The following is an 18,676-nucleotide window of genomic DNA, read 5'->3' on the forward strand; positions in this document are numbered from 1 at the left end:
GAGTAATTAGGGCGGGCCGTTCCTAAGCTGCTTCCTCTGACCCTTCCTCTGTTGCAGACTCCTTTCTCTTTTATTGGATCGTTCCTTAGGCAGCATCTCTTCCCCCATCTTCCAAGGCCACCCTCACATTCCATCACAGGTTCAGACTTTCACATATGGACCTCAGCAATTGGTATTAATAGCCCTTCTGTCTCTAATATTGAAAATAATCACTATTTTTATAATGATTTTATTCAACCATAGGGGAATGTATCAAGAGCCACACCTCAATCAGTAGAGGGTGGAACCATGGCACAGCTTAGATTTCATTTCCATTTCCATTTCCACTTGATTAAAATTAAGCTTCTTTAATACGACTACTGCTCAACTACAGTATATTAAATTAAATTACAATTTGGCAACATGTTTGGAAGGTTAGGATTAGGGGCTGCACCTAATGTTTTCAGGAGCACATGCAGGTCTCAGCTTGTCCAAATTCAGGCAAATGAATGTGGTGATGATCTACAAAGGCTTTCTTCCTTCAGATGTGTTACACTTCAGTTATCAAAGGTGATGACAGCTGGGGTTAATGGAAATTGAAATCCATCACATTTGGCTCACATGGGGTGAAGATTGATCTATAAGATGGATATTAGCTTTCCTCATTGTAACATACTGTTCATACCTGTACCTGCATATTTCCTTGTAGGGCAAAGAGCTATTTTATGGATGCAGTTTCAGTTATGAAAAAGGTTCAGGAGGAAAAGCTTAACCGACAAATTCTCCAGCAGGCTGGTCTTGATATGATTCAACACACAAACACAGTATACCAGGATTATGTCAGGTTAGCCCTAAATCCAGATTTAATGGGCTTTGAAGGAAATGTAATACAAAAGGTTAATATGTAAGCAATTTTCATGTATTTTGTAATTTATACATGGGGACTGGAATTCCTTCTGGAAGAAATTGAAGGATGTGAGCAGAAAGTCCTTTGGGTGCACTATTAGCTGTAGCTTCCAAGCTATTCTTAAAGCATCCCCACATTCTGTTGAAGTCTGTTAAAGCCCCACATAAAATGGGTTACCGTAAATGTGGTAGGAAACCATGTCAGCCTTCTTTTAATGGATTGACAATAGCTCATTAAAGCAAATGTGAAACTAATGGCAGGCAAATACATTTTCCTGACTTTTCCCTGTCTTTGTTTGATGGAAATGAATTTCCTTTCTAATTTCTTTTAAAAGAAAAGAGAATGATGGTGAATCACTAATGGGTGGAGTGTTTGTACTTAGTTAGCTAAGTGTTGGCAGAGTGCTAGAAGGCATTTGGCCCAGGAGAGATCAGAAAAGTCACACACCAGGCATTTCTATAAAAATAATTTTATTTACAGAAAACAAACATATTTAAAAGGCTGTTTGCTGAGAGGAGAGATTTCTTTCAGCTGCATATTCTCTGCAAGCCTACACAGAAGGGAAACTGAAACTAAAACAAGTTCAGGCAAGTTCCTCCCTTAGGCAATGCAACCATTAACACGTGAAAAGGGGACAATTAAATTCAACCTCTTCACGGGGCCAAAATGATTAGTTACCATAGTAACCTTAATCTGTAGGAGAAAACATATTAACACTAAGATGTCCCAGGCCCATTTAATTTCACTGTACAATCATCTCTCCAGCTCTGTACAGCGTCTCTGGAGTCTCCTGTTTCAACTCAGTCCCAAAAGAAGGCTTTATGAAGCAGTTCCTCCCACAGGGTTTTCCTTGTAACAGTAATCCTGTCACTGTTCTACAGACAGGAATTTGACGGAGAATTTCAAAAGGCCTTCTGTGCCTGTGTCTATATTAAGCCAGTGAATTTCCCATCACCAGTACACACACTCTCTCTCTCTCTCACATACACACACAATCCAAAACCATAGAAAAGCCATGGTAACTTTGAGTACTGTGACATTTTGTTGCTGTGTCTGCAAAAACCCTTTCAGTTTTTCAATGCAGACATTTAGAAGAAAAGGAAGTGATGGTTGCAATACAGCCATCAGCCTATTGAAATGTTTGGGAAAAGAACCCTGCCATTTTCATTTTCTGAATTTATTAACAGGAAAACTATTATAAAGTGTGTGGGGCATCTGACTGCTTCTTAAGAGTCACTTGAACCCAGCTACTGGCCCTCTGTTTGAACAGCTTCGGAGCATCTTCTCTATCTCCATCCCTGTTACAATGCAGAAATAAGGTGCTGAGACACCAGTGATTCTGCAAAGAAATTTCAACGTCTTAACACTGCTATAAAACCAATCTTGAAAAATGCAACAGGTGATGGATTTTTGAATCACAGCATTGCAAATAATAATAATACAGCAGATTTGCATAATGGTATTTTGCGTATTATGGATCATGGATAATAATTAATTTGATTTTAATCATTAATCATTATTTATTTATTAAACAAATTTATATTATTTTAAAAGAAAGCTGCTTGTTCATGTTAAGAGACAGCACTATGAACCAGTAACTTTGGACTCCTGGCAAAAAGTGCACCATAGTGTGGGCCTATTGACTATCTATGGACACTGCTACTCCTTCATACCATTCATGGGTATTTACTTAACCTTCCAAGTTAGCAGATAGTAAGAAGGAGAAGGAACAATAAACATTGCTCATTTTGCCTTTTCTGTCTGTGTGAGATGGTGCTTGATCAAATCAAGCAAGCAAAATTTACAAGCAGGAGAAGGGAAAGCCCACTGACAACATGCTTTCTCTGAAACTGCTGCTACATAATCAAAAGTTCTTACAATTCAAAGAGCAGAGATAGAAGATAATGTTCAACCTCCTGGTCTGGCATATATAGCACAAGGTACAACTTAAAAGCACAACTTGTAAGAATTGCTCATTTTTTAGATTTAGGCAAACAACAAAGGATGAATCAAGCTATTTTGTACTGCTAATCTTAAAAAGCTGAGCAACGAAAAGCCAAGTAGATGTTGATTGTGCACCCTCTACTGTTCAACCATTATCCCTCAGATCGCTACAGAAATGAAAGTTTTTAGTGGCACAGATACAGGAAATCCAAAGGCCCTTTCAATGTTTATTTTGTTGTAGCATTTTGGCACTTTGGTGTGGAGATCTTGTTGACCTCCATGGGAAATTTTGTCAGTTCTCTATGACAGTCCTACAAGTGTATAGATATCCAATCAAAGTACAAAATTAAAATGGAATCCAAAACAAGGATTTAAGTTATTGGTACAATACCCTGTGTTAATAGGAAATCTTTTTAAAAAACCTAATACATTTATTATGAGTCATTGTCCATACATCAGATATATGAAATATCCTAAATCAGCAAACTTACTTCAGCAAAGGATTGTTACCTTGTCATGGTGCTGGGGCTTGAGCACCTCAGCGATGCCATGAGCTAAACTGTGAAGGGCCACCCGAGACGGGAAGGTCATGACAGAGAGGTCAGACTAAATGCGATCCCTGGGGAAGGTAATGGCAACCCACCCCAGTATTCTTGCCGTGAAAACTAAAAGGATCAGTACAACCAGAGATACGTTGGTATGCCATCGAAGATGAGACTCCCAGGTTGGAAGATGGTCAAAATGCTACTGGGGAGGAACAGAGGATGAGTTCAACTAGCCCCAGACGTGATGATGCAGCTAGCTCAAAGCCGAAAGGACGGCTAGCGGCTGACAGTGCTGGTGGTGAACGGCGAATCCGATGTTCTAAGGATCAACACACCATTGGAACCTGGAATGTAAGATCTATGAGCCAGGGCAAATTGGATGTGGTTATTGGGGAGATGTCAAGATTAAAGATAGACATTTTGGGCATCAGTGAACTGAAATGGACTGGAATGGGCCACTTCACATCAAATGACCACCAGATCTACTACTGTGGACAAAAGGATCACAGAAAAAATGGACTAGCCTTCATACTTAATAGTAAAGTGGCTAAAGCAGTGCTTGGATACAATCCAAAAAACGATAGAATGATCTCAATTTGAATTCAGGGCAAGCCATCTAGCATCACAGTGATCCAAATATATGCCCCAACCACAGATGCTGAAGAAGCTGAAGTAGAGCAGTTCTATGAGGATCTGCAGCACCTACTGGACAACACGCCTAAAAGAGACATTATTTTCATCACAGGAGACTGGAATGCTAAGGTGGGCAGTCAAATGACACCTGGAATTACAGGTAAGCATGGCCTGGGTGAACAAAACGAAGCAGGATATAGATAGCTGATAGAATTTTCCCAAGTCAACTCACTCTGCATAACAAACACTCTCTTCCAACAGCCTAAGAGATGGCTTTATACATGGACTTCCCCAGATGGACAACACCAAAACCAGATTGACTACATCCTTTGCAGCCAAAGGGGGAGGACATCTATACAGTCGGTAAAAACAAGACCTGGAGCTGACTGTAGTTCAGATGACGAACTTCTTCTTGCACAATTTAGGATCAGACTCAAGAGATTAGGGAAGACCCACAGATCAGCTAGATATGAGTTCACTAATATTCCTAAGGAATATGCAGTGGAGGTGAAGAATCGATTTAAGGGACTGGACTTAGTAGATAGGGTCCCGGAAGAACTACGGACAGAAGTTCGCAACATTGTCCAGGAGGCAGCAGCAAAATACATCCCAAAGAAAGAGAAAACCAAGCAGGCAAAATGGCTGTCTGCTGAGACACTAGACGTAGCCCAAGAAAGAAGGGAAGCAAAAGGCAAGTGATAGGGGGAGATATGCCCAATTAAATGCAAAATTCCAGAGGTTAGCCAGAAGAGATAAGGAACTATTTTTAAACAAACAATCCGTGGAAGTGGAAGAAGACAATAGAATGAGAAGGACAAGAGACTTCTTCCAGAAAATTAGAAACATCGGAGGTAAATTCCAGGCCAAAATGGGTATGATCAAAAACAAAGATGGCAAGGACCTAACAGAAGAAGAGATCAAGAAAAGGTGGCAAGAATATACAGAAGACCTGTATAGGAATGATAACAACATCGGGGATAGCTTTGACAGTGTGGTCAGTGAGCTAGAGCCAGACATTCTGAAGAGTGAGGTTGAATGGGCCTTAAGAAGCATTGCTAATAAGAAGGCAGCAGGAGATGACGGTATCGCAGCTGAATGTTCAAATTCAAAATCTTGTGAGATGATGCTGTCAAGGTAATGCACGCTATATACCAGCAAATTTGGAAAACATACCGGATCCATACTTTGGGTTGTATGTGTGGGAGTGTTATCCTTTCCAGACACTGCATTACGATCTCTGCTATAAGTCCTGAAATCGGTGATCCCATGGGTGTTCCTTTAATCTGTTGGTATATTTCTCCATCAAACTGAAAGTAGGTTGTAAGGCAGAGGTTGATGAGGTCCATTATCCTGGGTATTTCTATTTTGGTGTATTTGGCTAGGTCAGGCGTGTTGCGCAGAACTGCAGACATGGATTCTTTCGTTAGTGCCGGGTTTATGGCTGTGAAGAGAGCTTGATGGAGAAATACCCAAAGTATGGATCTGGTATGTAGATGACACTTTTGTCATAATACAAAAGAAACAACTCGAAGAAACCCACAAAACCATCAATAATATCTTTAATGGAATAAAATTCACAAGGGAGGAAGAAAACAACGACCCACTACCATTCCTGGACATCCTCATCAGTAGAGGAAATGACGGTAAGTTAGAAACACAAGTCTACAAGAAAGCTACCCACAGCAACCAAGTGCTCCACTACCAAAGTAACAATCCAACCTCCCACAAGAGAAGCTGGGTAAGAACATTATTCAGATGAGCACTTCACCACTGCAGCAACGCAGAACACCAGAAAAAAGAAAAAGAACATCTGCACAGCATCTTCCAACAAAATGGATACCCGCTCAACTTTATCAAAAAGTGCCTCACTACCCAACCCACTACAACCCAACCAATGGAAATGATGAAAAGGACATCAGGAACGTCTCAGAAACCACCAACAGACTGTTACAACCACATGGTATCATCGTAGCACATAAACCAGCTAAAACTCTTCAAAACATATTAAGCAAGCCAAAAGACCCAATAGCCCAAGAAGAAAAAACAGGAGTTATTTACAACATACAATACAAAGACTGTAACAGCCACTATGTAGGACAGACAGGCAGAAGACTAGCAGAGCGCATCCACGAACACCAACTAGCAGTCAGAAGACACGATGAGAACTCCTTAATCTCACAGCACATGGACAGACTCAACCATAGTTTCAACTGGGAAATGGTGAGCATCCTAAACCAAGCCAAATCCAAAAACGCCAGAGAATTCCTGGAAGCCTGGCACTCAGACAAAGCAGCCATCAACAGACACATAGAGGTAAACAACATTTACATACCATTCAAAAGAGACAATAGAAAAGCCAAAAGACCAGTACACTCCCTTGCCAGCAATCAACACCCAGATATACAAAAATCAACACTAGATTAACACCAGATGAACCATCAAACAGCACAATACACCCTAATCAAGGAACTATTAACTCAGGCAATCAACCAAGTAGCAAACAACAGCCCAATCAAGGAACTACCAAGGAGAGAACAACACCCCTACCAACACAAGCAGGGCAAGCCACAGTATATAAACTGAGAGCAAGGCCCACTCCCTCTTTGCACTGAAGATGTTGCCTAGTCTGGCAATGAAACGTCTGCAAGAAAACAAGGCTCAGAGAGCATCAAGGACTCAACATCATGGATAGCCAAGAAAACGAACAAATGGATCATCGAACCAATCAAGCGAGAGTTCTCATTCTCGGCACAAATGACCAGGTTCAAATTATTCTACTTTGGGCACATTATGTGAAGATCTAGCTCTCTGGAGAAGACTCTAATGCTGAGAAAGGTGGAAGGCAAGAGGATGACCAGCAGCAAGATGGATGGACTGAGTTACAGTGGTGATGGGTACACATTAGAAAACTTGAAGGACCAGGCTAGGACAGATCATCATGGAGAATACCTATGTGGTCTTTAAGAGTCACCACCAACTTCATGACACATAATCCTTTTGATTAATTATGTGTATTTCCAATCACAGAGAGGGCATACAGTGGAAAAATAAGGTGGGAGCTATCCCAGTTGCCCAAGAAGGGTTCACTGAGGGGTTTTCAATAGGTACTTTACTAACACTTCAGATATACATATATATCTCCTTTGATTTCTTGTTGGCTGTTGATAGTAAACCATTTATTTGTAAGCCGTGTTTAAGGCAGCATCAGATGTCAGTAATGTTTGATCCACACTGGCTCATTTACTGTTACTACATCTTGCTATTCAATGCTGTAGTGTAGTCATTCTTGCTTTTAGGCATACTGTGCTTTTGATTCCAGCTTTATGTGTTGGATTCTGCAAATGAGATGCGCCTTGCTGTGTTCCGTGGAGTACAGCAGTCTTAGTTTCATTTCTACTCTGGGAAGACTATAACAAAAGAAATAAACCAAGTGCTAATATACTCACACAAGAACATTCACATGAGGCAGTTTATAATGTTTATTTTGATAATGACACCAGTTGAAAAAGTTATGGACAGAATACTTTGTTCATATAAAGCCTGTTATTGAATATGCATCAAAACTAGTGATAAATGAGCTATGCTGAAGCATAGCTTGGAGGTGGGAGGCATTACAGTGATTTAGAAATATAAAGAAAAATAGAGTACAACTATTTTCTATTTCCAGAGTGGCTTCTGCTTTTCATATGATTATACAGTTGCTCTGCATTAGTAACTATATACAAATGATACCACAAAAAGTAATTGACAAATATAAGTAAAAATACTCATGTATGCAGACAGTGCATCTTCTTGAGCTATGCTCATCTTATTTTTCTGTATCAGAAATCCAGTACAAGTGCATTGTTATTGGTAATAATGAACTAACTTGATTTCAAAATGTAAACATGATTCAGCATCTTCAGCACAGCAAACTTGCTCTCGAAAGCATAAATTCTATTAGGCTGGTGATAGATGAGGTGAAATAATAAATAATAACCCAAGAATGCACACACTCACCTGTTTCTACTGTTGAAAACAATACTCTATTGCTATGACACAAGAGTATTTTGTAGTACACATTTAGCCTAAATTTAACTCTTTTACTATTATTTTATATATATGGTACATATAAAAATAGTTATCACATTTACAGGTTGCCTACATGCATCATATGAAATAGATCCAGTTTCTTTACATCTGCTGCTGATGTAACATACAGAGCTCCAGGAATCCTTTTTATGGCAGAGGTCACTAAACAATGCTAAATGAAGATGGCATTAATACAAACTAAGGATGGTTCTTCAGCAAAGGACAAAATATAAATCTTTTGTAAATTATGGCCCATGGCTGTGATCTGGCTGTGAAGCTTCATGTCTGCAGGGGATCCCCCCCCACCCCAAAGTAGTGCTTTCTTTAGACAAATATGTAAAAGCCCTACACAAAGACACTTTGGATCACACTCCAGAGTGGTGTTTCTCAACCTTGGCAGCTTTAAGCTGTATGGACTTCAACTCCCACAATTCCCTAGCCAGCATGCTGGCTGGGGAATTCTGGGTGTTGAAGTCCACACAGCTTAAATTTGCCAAGGTTGAGAAACACTGCTCCAGAGTATCTGACAATTCTATTCACTTGCTGCTTATCGTACGTTAATGAGCCCGCCAGCTCACTTTAAAGCTAAACTATCATCAAATAATACCTTGAGAAATTAACTGTTCAATTTGTATGCACTTGAAGTATCGTTTCAAAATCAGAGATCAGGAGTTGTTAGCAACTTTTTTTTAGAATCAAGGGAGACCTATACAGGCAGTTATTCTCATAGGATATTTTGACTATACACAAGGGAGGCTTAAAATGTCAGAATAACTCAGACTGGGTGATGTGAACTCATGATTTTGTCACTGTACAACAAATACTCCCATTATCATCTAATTAAAGAGTTTTGAGGCTAGTATTTTTCATGGAACAGTGTCTCTTCTAAGAGTTAAAACCTGGCTTTGGTCCCAGGCCTGCAGTTAATGTCTTGGGGGTGGGGTGGGGCTGTCATGCTATGTTTCAATGGGTGTTTTTAGTTTGGGCTATTTCATCTATGATTGTTTTAATCAGTATTACATTTTGTAAGCCACCCAGAGTCTGTTGGAGTGGACAGCTATAATAAATTTAATGAAAGAAATAATCAACCTAGTAAGCCGATCGTAAATGACTCAGTGCAAGCAGAGTAACAAAAAGCATACCACGCACTCACTTGTATTGTCACTTTTAGAGGTTTTACTATTGCACAGTAGCAAGTATTGTTAGATATCTATATGGGATATATATTTAAAAAGTAAATGTTGGATTGTTTTGTTTGCTTGCTTAGCACTAGGAACTAAGAAGCCAAATAAAGTGCTTATAATCATTGCCAAACGAAGTGCCAATGCACTGAAGCTAAAAAGGGATGAGGGCATGTCCGCTTGTCCTGCTTTTAAATTCCTGGAGCTGAGCAATGAGAACTACAGGGCTGTTTGCCTGACCATGAGCTGAAGCCTCCAGCTCCCGAAAATACACATCAGGAAGCCAGGACGATCGTGGGCTGGTCCGTCTCACCAAGAAAAAGGCTTTTTTGAAATAACCATTGATTAAGATTTTGATTTATTCCTATGATAAAGCTAGTCCTTATTGGAAGCACTCCATCAAAGTTTATCAACTCATCTTTCTTGATATATCATTAAGCTGCAACATGGCAGGCCACCCAGCTGAATTACTATTAATAATAAGTGCTATCAATAATGCATTTAGCACATATATAGTGTTTATGTTCTACATCAGTAAAACATACTGCCTTGTATTTTTATATTTTTGGTGACATTACAATCACTGTGAGCAGAGAATTATTAATTGATATTAAATGTTTTTATAAAGTACTTTTTGCATCTATCCAAACAACTTAGATGGTCACAACTTTGTAAGACTTACAGGCAATATTTTGAACTCATAAGAAATCATCTATGGGCAAGTGCCAAATGTCTAAGGATTAGTCATTATGACTAATGTCATAAATAAAAAATACTGAAGGAGGAAGAGTGGATTAGCATGCAATTTTCTTATGTTTTATTAACATATACCTGACTGTTGTATTACTGTTCTGCTTAATTTAACCAGGCACCAAGATTCATGGCTGTTCTTTATTCTATTAGCATCTAAATCCACCGGAATTACAAGATACCATTTCAGTCTATAGCCCATGCATAAAAACATACAGCTTAGCTACCTCCAGCTAGTAGGCTTTTTTAAATCTATTAAACTTACAAATGGCTTGTAAGAACAGCAGCTTATTTATTTTCTAAATATTTTCAATAACAAATAATGGAAATTTTGTTGGGAAGAAATGACTGAATTACATTTTCCATTGTTTGTCAAGGCAAATAGGTTTTTGGGAGGAGCGGGGTGTAACAGGAATCTATAGCAGTATCTTTTCTGTATATTATTAGTGAACTCTGTACAGGATTGGATGTCTTAGCAGGCTGGGTTTAGAAAAAAGTAGAATTTGGAAGCAAAACCATTAAAGATCATAGGAAAGCAGGAATAAATTTTAAAATCTTGTGAAATGAATTTTCTTACAGTGAAAATTGAAGGAAAATATAGGTTAAAAATGCAGCATGCAAAGGTATTTAAACTGAAACATAAATCCATCGTAATATATACAATTACCAGTATTTTTTGTTCAGGAAACCACTCTTCCTTCACAGTTGCTCTGTGTGTGTGTGTATGTGCAACTGCACATCTTGCAATCTTTGTTGCTACACAGCAAACGTGAATACTTTTAAGCACCATAATCCATTTTTATTGTCATTGACATACATGTAGTGTTTTGTCTTATAAATAACTTGCATAAATGCTTAAATCATATTAGGATAAAACACAAAATTCATTTTATTAACTATTTAAAAAAAGCAATGTACAGGCTAAATTCTTTAAAGTGCAAAACAACAGAACATGTCTGCAACATTCAGATTGCTTAGATCTCCACAAAGGAGGAATTCAGTATGTAGTCAACACAATTAATCTTCACAATTATATGAAAATGACATTTTGATTAGGTATCAAGACAGATTGTCCTCTTTCTTAAGTGGCGCATGAAGGGGGGAAAAAGTCAGCAAATATTTAAAAATTCAATTAATTTTTTTAATATCCTGAAGTGACCTATCTCATGTCAAATTTCTACCCTGTTACAGAAGGGCACTGATGTAGCCCTAAGCTTGGGAATCTTTTTGAACTTACATGTACACTCAGAGTAGCTGATAGATGCTACCCTTTCAAAGCAAAAATTAAATACTCCACAAAACATTGAGGAAAATATGGTATCTAGTCACAAGCCAACTGTGGATTTGGCAACACATGGTGACCTTGTTTGGCACTTACTAGCAGGTACTGGGAACATGCATTATGCCAATGACTAAAATACCAAACTTGCTTTTCTATATGAATAGTTCAGTTTTTGACATCAAATAGGTTTACACGCCTCTTAAATTCCTGAGATGAGCATATGAAAAGGATATGTCCCCATCTTAAATTACCATGAGGAAATTGTTTCTTCCAGATTCCCAATCTCTGCATTTCCAACACATTTAAGCTATTAATCCTCTTCAAGACGCCACTTCTGAGACTCCTCCTGACGTACATCAGGCCTGATCTGATTTCTCATGCCTCCTAAAACATTTGATGTTGCTTCTGTTGCAACTATTAGGGGTTTTACTACAGTTGGTGGAATCTGGCGGAGAACTCCTCCTACTGCTCCAGTTACCCCTCTGTTTTCATGTTCACGTGTAGCAGTTTCATAAATCGTATGTGCTGTATCTGTAATCCCCTGAGAAAACATACAACAAAACAGTGTAAGTGGAGTTGTACAGTCTTGTCTAGTAAAGCCACTTCTCAAAAAACCATTTCAGAGACTTAGACTTTCTAGGCCTGGGATCTTGTTCAACCAGCCATCTCAGTTTCATCTGAGAACTGGCATGGCCTTCCCATACAGAGATAATACAGTGATCAACTTTCCTCAACACTATGGTCTTCTGAGCAATCTAGATTCAGCCAGCTGTTTTCAGGAGTGAATACAAACAGAAATGAAAAACCATGTGTAGCCTATTGGAGCAAATATTTTGCACAGGCACAAAATACTGAGTGTGACTTCAGTCAATCAATATAGATTGTGAAGGAAAAGATGATCTCACAATAGTCAGAACGTACATTGGGACACAGAAGTATCCCTCCATGAGATTAGAACTTACTAAAAAATAGCTGCTGCATAATAGATGCATAGTAGCTAAAGCCATTTGAATGTTTGCCTAAGAAAGTAAATACAAAGGAAATTACACTCTCCAAGGCAAGACATGTACAAACAAAAATATGATAATGTATTGATAATCTGTTTCTTGCACATATAAGCTGTAATTTTTCAGCACTGCATTCTTCTAAATATATAATTTTATTTTATTTATTTGTTTGTTTGTTTGTTTGTTTTTTGGAAGGGCCTAATTACTCCATGATTTTATTTTTTTTTTGTAAGACTGAACATTCTATGGAGATCTTTCTCAAAAATATTTTGAGAAATATCTATTTCTGTCTCCCTTGGATTTATGTTTTCTTTTTGTATGATTATGTTATTTCATTAGAAATGTAACACTGTTAACATAAATGAAAAAAGTACAGAATAGACAAATAAAGAGAAAATAATGATCCTGACTGAAGCTGCAGCATGGATGCTGGTGTGTGAATATTCTCCTTGCCTACTGTAAACTCAGGCTGAGAGAGAAATGAACAGGAAAGATCTCAAACCCCAATTTTATGACATGCATATTAATTATCTCCTTTTGGGATGAAGGAGCTAAATTATACTTTACTGAGTATATCAGAATTTTCGAATCAGATTCGGTGTAAGGGAAAATCTCGTATGAAACTTTGCAAAAAACCAAAAACTGATTATCACAGTAACTGTGACATTATTATGTATACTGTATTATATACATTATATTATTATAGTATACATTATATTACTAATATAATAATACATTATATTATTATGTATACTGTGACAGGAAATGATTTAGATACAGCAAAAATCCCAGAGTTAGAAAAGTAGAGGAGTTAAAATGATGTTTTTGCTAGACCATTCTTGTTTTCAGAGTACCTGAAAGATGTTGAGTCTCAAAAACTATGAAAAATAATGTTTATTCGGGGATCATAATCTTCGACCTATAAATTGAGACTGAATCCTGACAAAATTCAGACTTTGTTGGTGGGTCATTTCTGGGTATGGATTTGAGAAGTTTTTCTCTGTGGGCCTGCACACAGCTACTATTGTCCATATGCTGATAATTTCATACTTAGATGACTTAATGCCTGGTCTATCCTTCTACTTGATTCAGAAGCTGCATCTAGAGAAGAATGCAGTAGCAAGTTACTGAGTAGAGCGTTTGGATGTGTACACTTCTGTGAATCAACTGTAGTGTCTGTCAATCAGCCACCAGCAACGTTCATTGTTTTACTTATGACAGATAAGGTCCTATATAAAAATATCTTGTCAGTCACTGAACTCATTGGGGAGGTCCTGCTTTATATCAGCAAAGTGTCACCTTGTAGGTGAGTTTCCCCTCGTGTGGCAACTACACTTTGGGATGCTTTCTCACCTGAAATGAGGCGGCCCTGCTTACATCTATTTGTTCACCTAGGTGTTCTCTATATGAATGCTGGATGAAAGTTTTGGCTTCTCTTTTCCATTCCTCCCATGTTTTTATTGTTTTTTAATATTGATTTTAATTTAATGCTTAGGAAGTGGTATAAAATATATTGCAAATTATAGCAAACAAATAAAAGCATATAATCTACCAACAAAAAAGAAGATTTTTTTAGTAATTAATTTACAATTTCCTTACCTCTTTTACCACACTGTATGCTTTTGCCACACCTTCACGAAGATCTACAGGCTGATAAGCTAGACGACAGCGAGAAAGTCGTTTGATCTTTTTAGTCTCAATTAAGCTAGGCCCAGGGGAAACCATGTCATAGGCTGTTTCTGCAGCTGCCTAGATTTCAATTTTAATAAAAATAACAGTACATTATTAATACAACACAGAATAACCCCATGATTTTTTAATTATAACAACTTTATGCTTCAACCCTAAAATACATTCTCAATGCCTCAGGGCTTAATACAAAACGTAACATATAACACTCAATATAACACTGATAAGATATGCTTCAAAAAGCTATTTACAAAAGTTCATGACTGGACACTGAAATTTAAAGGGTACAACTATTCTCACAGATATGTATTCGAATCTTATTTATTAAGGATGCCAGTAACAAGGCAGTTGTTCAAAATATATTCTTTCACTTTGTCCTACATAATCTAGTTAGCTGTTACGAAGTCTTGAAGAGATGAAATATCTCATGTGGGTATTTTTATTTATTTATTTGATTTTTTGTTTTAAACTGTTTGTTTACAGAGGATTAATGCAATTTAAAAACCATTAAAAATAAGTATGCTAGAAGAAACAAATCGGATATACTACACCACTGCTAGTACTTAGGAGGATCATGCATACAGTAAGTGTAACTCAGAGCCTGTTGGAAGACTCAGGCCAAAACCAGCTTTCTGCTAAGCTATTTGGCCTTCAACCACATGGAGCTAATATAGATTATAATATGCATCCTATTTAGTCCTGGCAATGTTGATGTTTCCTCCTCCTCCTTCCTTCCATGCTGCCTGTCAGCTCAATGGACCTTTTTCTAGTTTTGAATAAATTTAAGAAAATCTAATCCATTAGTACATTATTCCAAACCCTTTAAATTATCCATTATGACAGGTTAGAACTTCCCCTATCCAAATTAAGAAGGTAAAGGACACCTGAGTTTATTGTTTAGTTGAAGGTATTTATTCATGTTATGTTCTAATATTTTATGTGCTTTAAAGTGAAACAAAAAGTAGTATTTGACTGTCACCAAGCATAAATGGAAAATATACCTGTATGGTCTGAACCATTCTGTTTGTCAGTTCTAACGCTGCCATTGCAGTAGAAGTACCAAAAGAAGCTGCTCCTCTCTGGAAGCCCCTCACAATACGGCCATCTTTTCGGTATTGTTCTATTGGTAACCACACCAAGTCTTTTAGGCCCTGAACTGAATCAAAGAGAGAATATCACAAATAACCAATTTGGTTAAGTATTTCTTCTTTAAGCAGACATGGAAAAATATTTATATATACATATTTAAACTGAAATGTTCTGAATAATAATAATTTTTAAAAATGTTAAGAACATTGCACAGCCTTACCTAGTTGAATTAATGAATGAATTGGCCCAACTCCTCCAAGAATACCTGGTAGCTGGTTCTTTCTGATGTCATTAAGCCATTCAGATACGGCGTAAGAAAACAGCTTATCCACACCCAGCAACCTATAGTAAGTATTCTTATTAATATATATATATATATACACACACACACACACACACACTACTGATATCTGAAAATTAAGAGAAAGATGTGAAAAATAGACCAATTAATTGTCTTGCATTCTTTTGTTTTATGGGCAGAGATTAAAAAGATTATTCAAATAAATATAAGATAAATAAGTAAGCTTACCCATGCCGATAACAAAGCCTCTTCAGTTTTAACTCTGAGCAATTTAACTGAGCAAGACCAATCAGAATCCCAGCCAATGTACCCTGAAAATAAAATTTGCCTAGTTCATCTATAATTCATAAGAAACTCGTAGAAAAAAAAAATCCTTCAGTCTGCTTTTCACATGTTATGCCTACTTTCATTTAACAGTTAGCAGAACAATTTTTTTTTCATGCAACCTGTAAGAATTCAATCTGTTTAAATAGATGAGAAATTGGCTCTGCCAGTTGACCTTGGATGCCAGAGATAGTCCAAAAAAGATGCTTTCACACTCCTGGCTTGTCCCCCTTCCCATTTCTACTGACTTGCAAGTCTCAACCTGTGTTGACTCCATTCATGCATGTGAGTCGGGTCAGATGTTCTGGGAACGTCTGATATGGGAGCATGACAACAATGCCTGTCTTGTGCGTACCTACTTTCCAGATATTGCTCCCAAATTCTGTATGTGTTATCCTCCTAGGGAACAACCACCTTCACCTTGTAAAAGAGGCTTGCTCCACCTCTATTGGCTTTCTGGAAGTTTGCTGAAACAGAGCTTTTCCAAAGGGCTTTTTAAAAACTAATTAGGATAGTGCCATAGGCATTAGTATATTTATATTTCTTATTATATTATCCCAGCATGGATGCTTTCTTTTTTGTGAACTGACAAGTGTTATAAGATCACTGTGGTCTAAAAACCTAATGAATAAATAACCTGGGGAAAAAAGCAATTGTTTTGAAAGGGTCTCATTGTTTATAGGGCAAATATCCTAGTGATCAACAGGAATCTTTTAGAAAAACAGGTGGCTTATTCTTCAAAAATCACAACAACTGGCTGGTTAAATTAAATCTGTTCAAAACTGGCTGGTTAAATTATTTGTGTGGTATTAAATCTCTAACTTTGTGTGGAGTTAGGATAATGCAACTTTGTATTATGTTAAGATCTGAAAAACTATTTGGTATTTCTAAAGCTGATGACCGACAGGAAGCTCTGGCATGGGCTGGTCCATGAAATCATGAAGAGTCGGAAGCGACTGAACGAATAAACAACAACAATTTCTAAAGCAGACAGATATGAAACCCCATGACTAATGGAAAGAAGAAACTTGAAAGATTAATTTTGTCTGACAGCATAGGGTCTAACAAACCTGATCCATAGACACATGTTTGCCATGATAATCAAGACGTATTGGGACTTCTGATGTAAATCGAAATTCTCTGAAAGGAAAGAGAAATAGTAATATGATGTATAGAAAAAAGCTCAGGGGAAAAACAAGAGCAAAAGATAAAGAGAGGCTCCAGAAGCACCAAGATCTTAATTGATGGATGCTCTTAGAGTCAGTCAGCATTGCTTCAGGAGAGTCAAAGTGGCTGCTCTAACCCAGTGCCTTTTCCCAAGCGTTATTATTGTCTAAGTAAATTCTTCCTTAGAGAAGACCAATCTGGTTACAATAAGCTACACAAAAAGCCAGAGTACCCTGGGCACAAAACTGCATCACATGGACCCGGCTACCAATTTGTTTAACCTCCATTCTAAGTGCTGGTTTTGACATAAGCCATAGGACTTGAGAAACAGTCTCCCTTCTGTAGGAATTTCCCCACTGCAGTTTTCATATGGTACCTCAGTTTATGTCCAACTACCAGGAGCAGCTTAGCTGCTGGTACAGAAATTGGGGCTTTTTCTTCGTAGTTTTCGGGGGCAGAAAAAATAAACATAGACTTCTATAGCACTGTTAATTTATTTTAATATTTGCTTTGGGATTTGCTTTTGGGCTTTCACATTTCTTTTTCCCATGTATTTCTAATCACTTTCTTACCTCTTCTAATAACAGTATTAGAGGAGGTAAGTAACATTAACCATGTTTAGTTAATAAGGCCCACTCTGTATTTTAGGAACCATACATATACAATCTAATACAAAACATTGCAACCAGTGCAAGAAAAGCGTGGATCAAATTGTCCTCTCTATTGAAGGGAAAATATTTAGCTGTGCAGAAAGCATGTACTGTAAGTATTATGATACATACATACAAACAGAAATCTTGACTAGCAGTACCTGAAAGAAGTCCATTGATTTTATGGGCAAGAGTGCAGAAATGGGGCTTGTGGAAAGAGGAACATGAGAAAAGACAATGACATTTCAGAGTAGGGGTAGGCAACCACTGACTGGATAATGTCCCTCAGCACCTATTTTGCAGCCCATTTCAGACCACACAGCCAAAATTCAGCAAACAATTTTCAGCAGCAAAATTTTGGTTTTCTGAAAGGACATAAGGTGTTTACAGCTGTCCAAAGTATACCTGAAAAATATTGGCTGATCACTGAATGATGCCTCTTCATGGGAGAGATTATGGTCATCCCCATTGAGCATATCCACAGAATCAACACTTCCATTCTGACTTGATTGTTTATGTAATGAAAAAGAAATGACTGGATTTGGTTCTCTGAAACCACTCTGATGCCTGGGCAAAATACATGTTACTTCAGGACCAGGAGGCTTTTTAACTGCAAATAAAATAATTGATATTGAAACCCAAGGCAATCAATAGTCATTATTTGTACATAGCTGTTCTCACATTAATTATACATATGTATGAATTTATATTAAATATATATGCTATAGAAATAGGAGTTTACATCAGAATATTTACCCTCAGGATCTGGAGTCATTAGGACTTCTACTTCTGTTGATAGGCTAGTGAAAAAATCCTTCAAGAAAAACAAGGCATCCTACAATATAGAAAGCAGTATATACTTAGAAAAAGAAATTATTAAAAACACTGTTCATTATGTGATCATGTGTAGATGTGGTATCTAAATACTAATATTTGACTAACGCATCAGATGGAATTTTTGAAAATTCTCAATATCTCGTTTTACTTACGTGGGTCAAAATCTAGCAGACATGCTGCCTAAGTTCCAAAACAAGTTTTAATTTCTCCAGAGTATTTTTTAAAAATGTTCATACAATAAAGAAACATTCATAATTATATTTTCTAAATTAATAGAAGTGTACAAAATACAAAGAGCCAGTCTGGTGTAGTGGTTAAGG

At 37.4% G+C, this 18,676-nt stretch overlaps 1 protein-coding gene across 2 annotated transcripts in view; it reads right to left on the reverse strand.

Annotated features, from left to right (window-relative positions):
* Positions 1–10,875: 10,875 nt before the first annotated feature.
* ATG2B (autophagy related 2B) overlaps positions 10,876–18,676 on the reverse strand; it is a 74,023-nt gene continuing 66,222 nt past the window's right edge. For both annotated transcript variants that reach the window (XM_063290289.1, XM_063290288.1), the window contains 8 exons: positions 18,276–18,354; positions 17,925–18,129; positions 16,773–16,842; positions 15,607–15,689; positions 15,298–15,419; positions 14,990–15,144; positions 13,899–14,048; positions 10,876–11,833 (listed from right to left, as the gene is read on the reverse strand). In XM_063290289.1, coding sequence (XP_063146359.1) covers positions 11,603–11,833; positions 13,899–14,048; positions 14,990–15,144; positions 15,298–15,419; positions 15,607–15,689; positions 16,773–16,842; positions 17,925–18,129; positions 18,276–18,354 — 1,095 coding nt within the window. In that variant the 3' untranslated portion in view covers positions 10,876–11,602. The remainder of the gene's footprint in view (positions 11,834–13,898; positions 14,049–14,989; positions 15,145–15,297; positions 15,420–15,606; positions 15,690–16,772; positions 16,843–17,924; positions 18,130–18,275; positions 18,355–18,676) is intronic.

The sequence above is a fragment of the Candoia aspera genome, chromosome 1 (assembly GCF_035149785.1).
Source record: "Candoia aspera isolate rCanAsp1 chromosome 1, rCanAsp1.hap2, whole genome shotgun sequence".
In the NCBI taxonomy this organism is placed as follows: Eukaryota; Metazoa; Chordata; class Lepidosauria; order Squamata; family Boidae; genus Candoia; species Candoia aspera.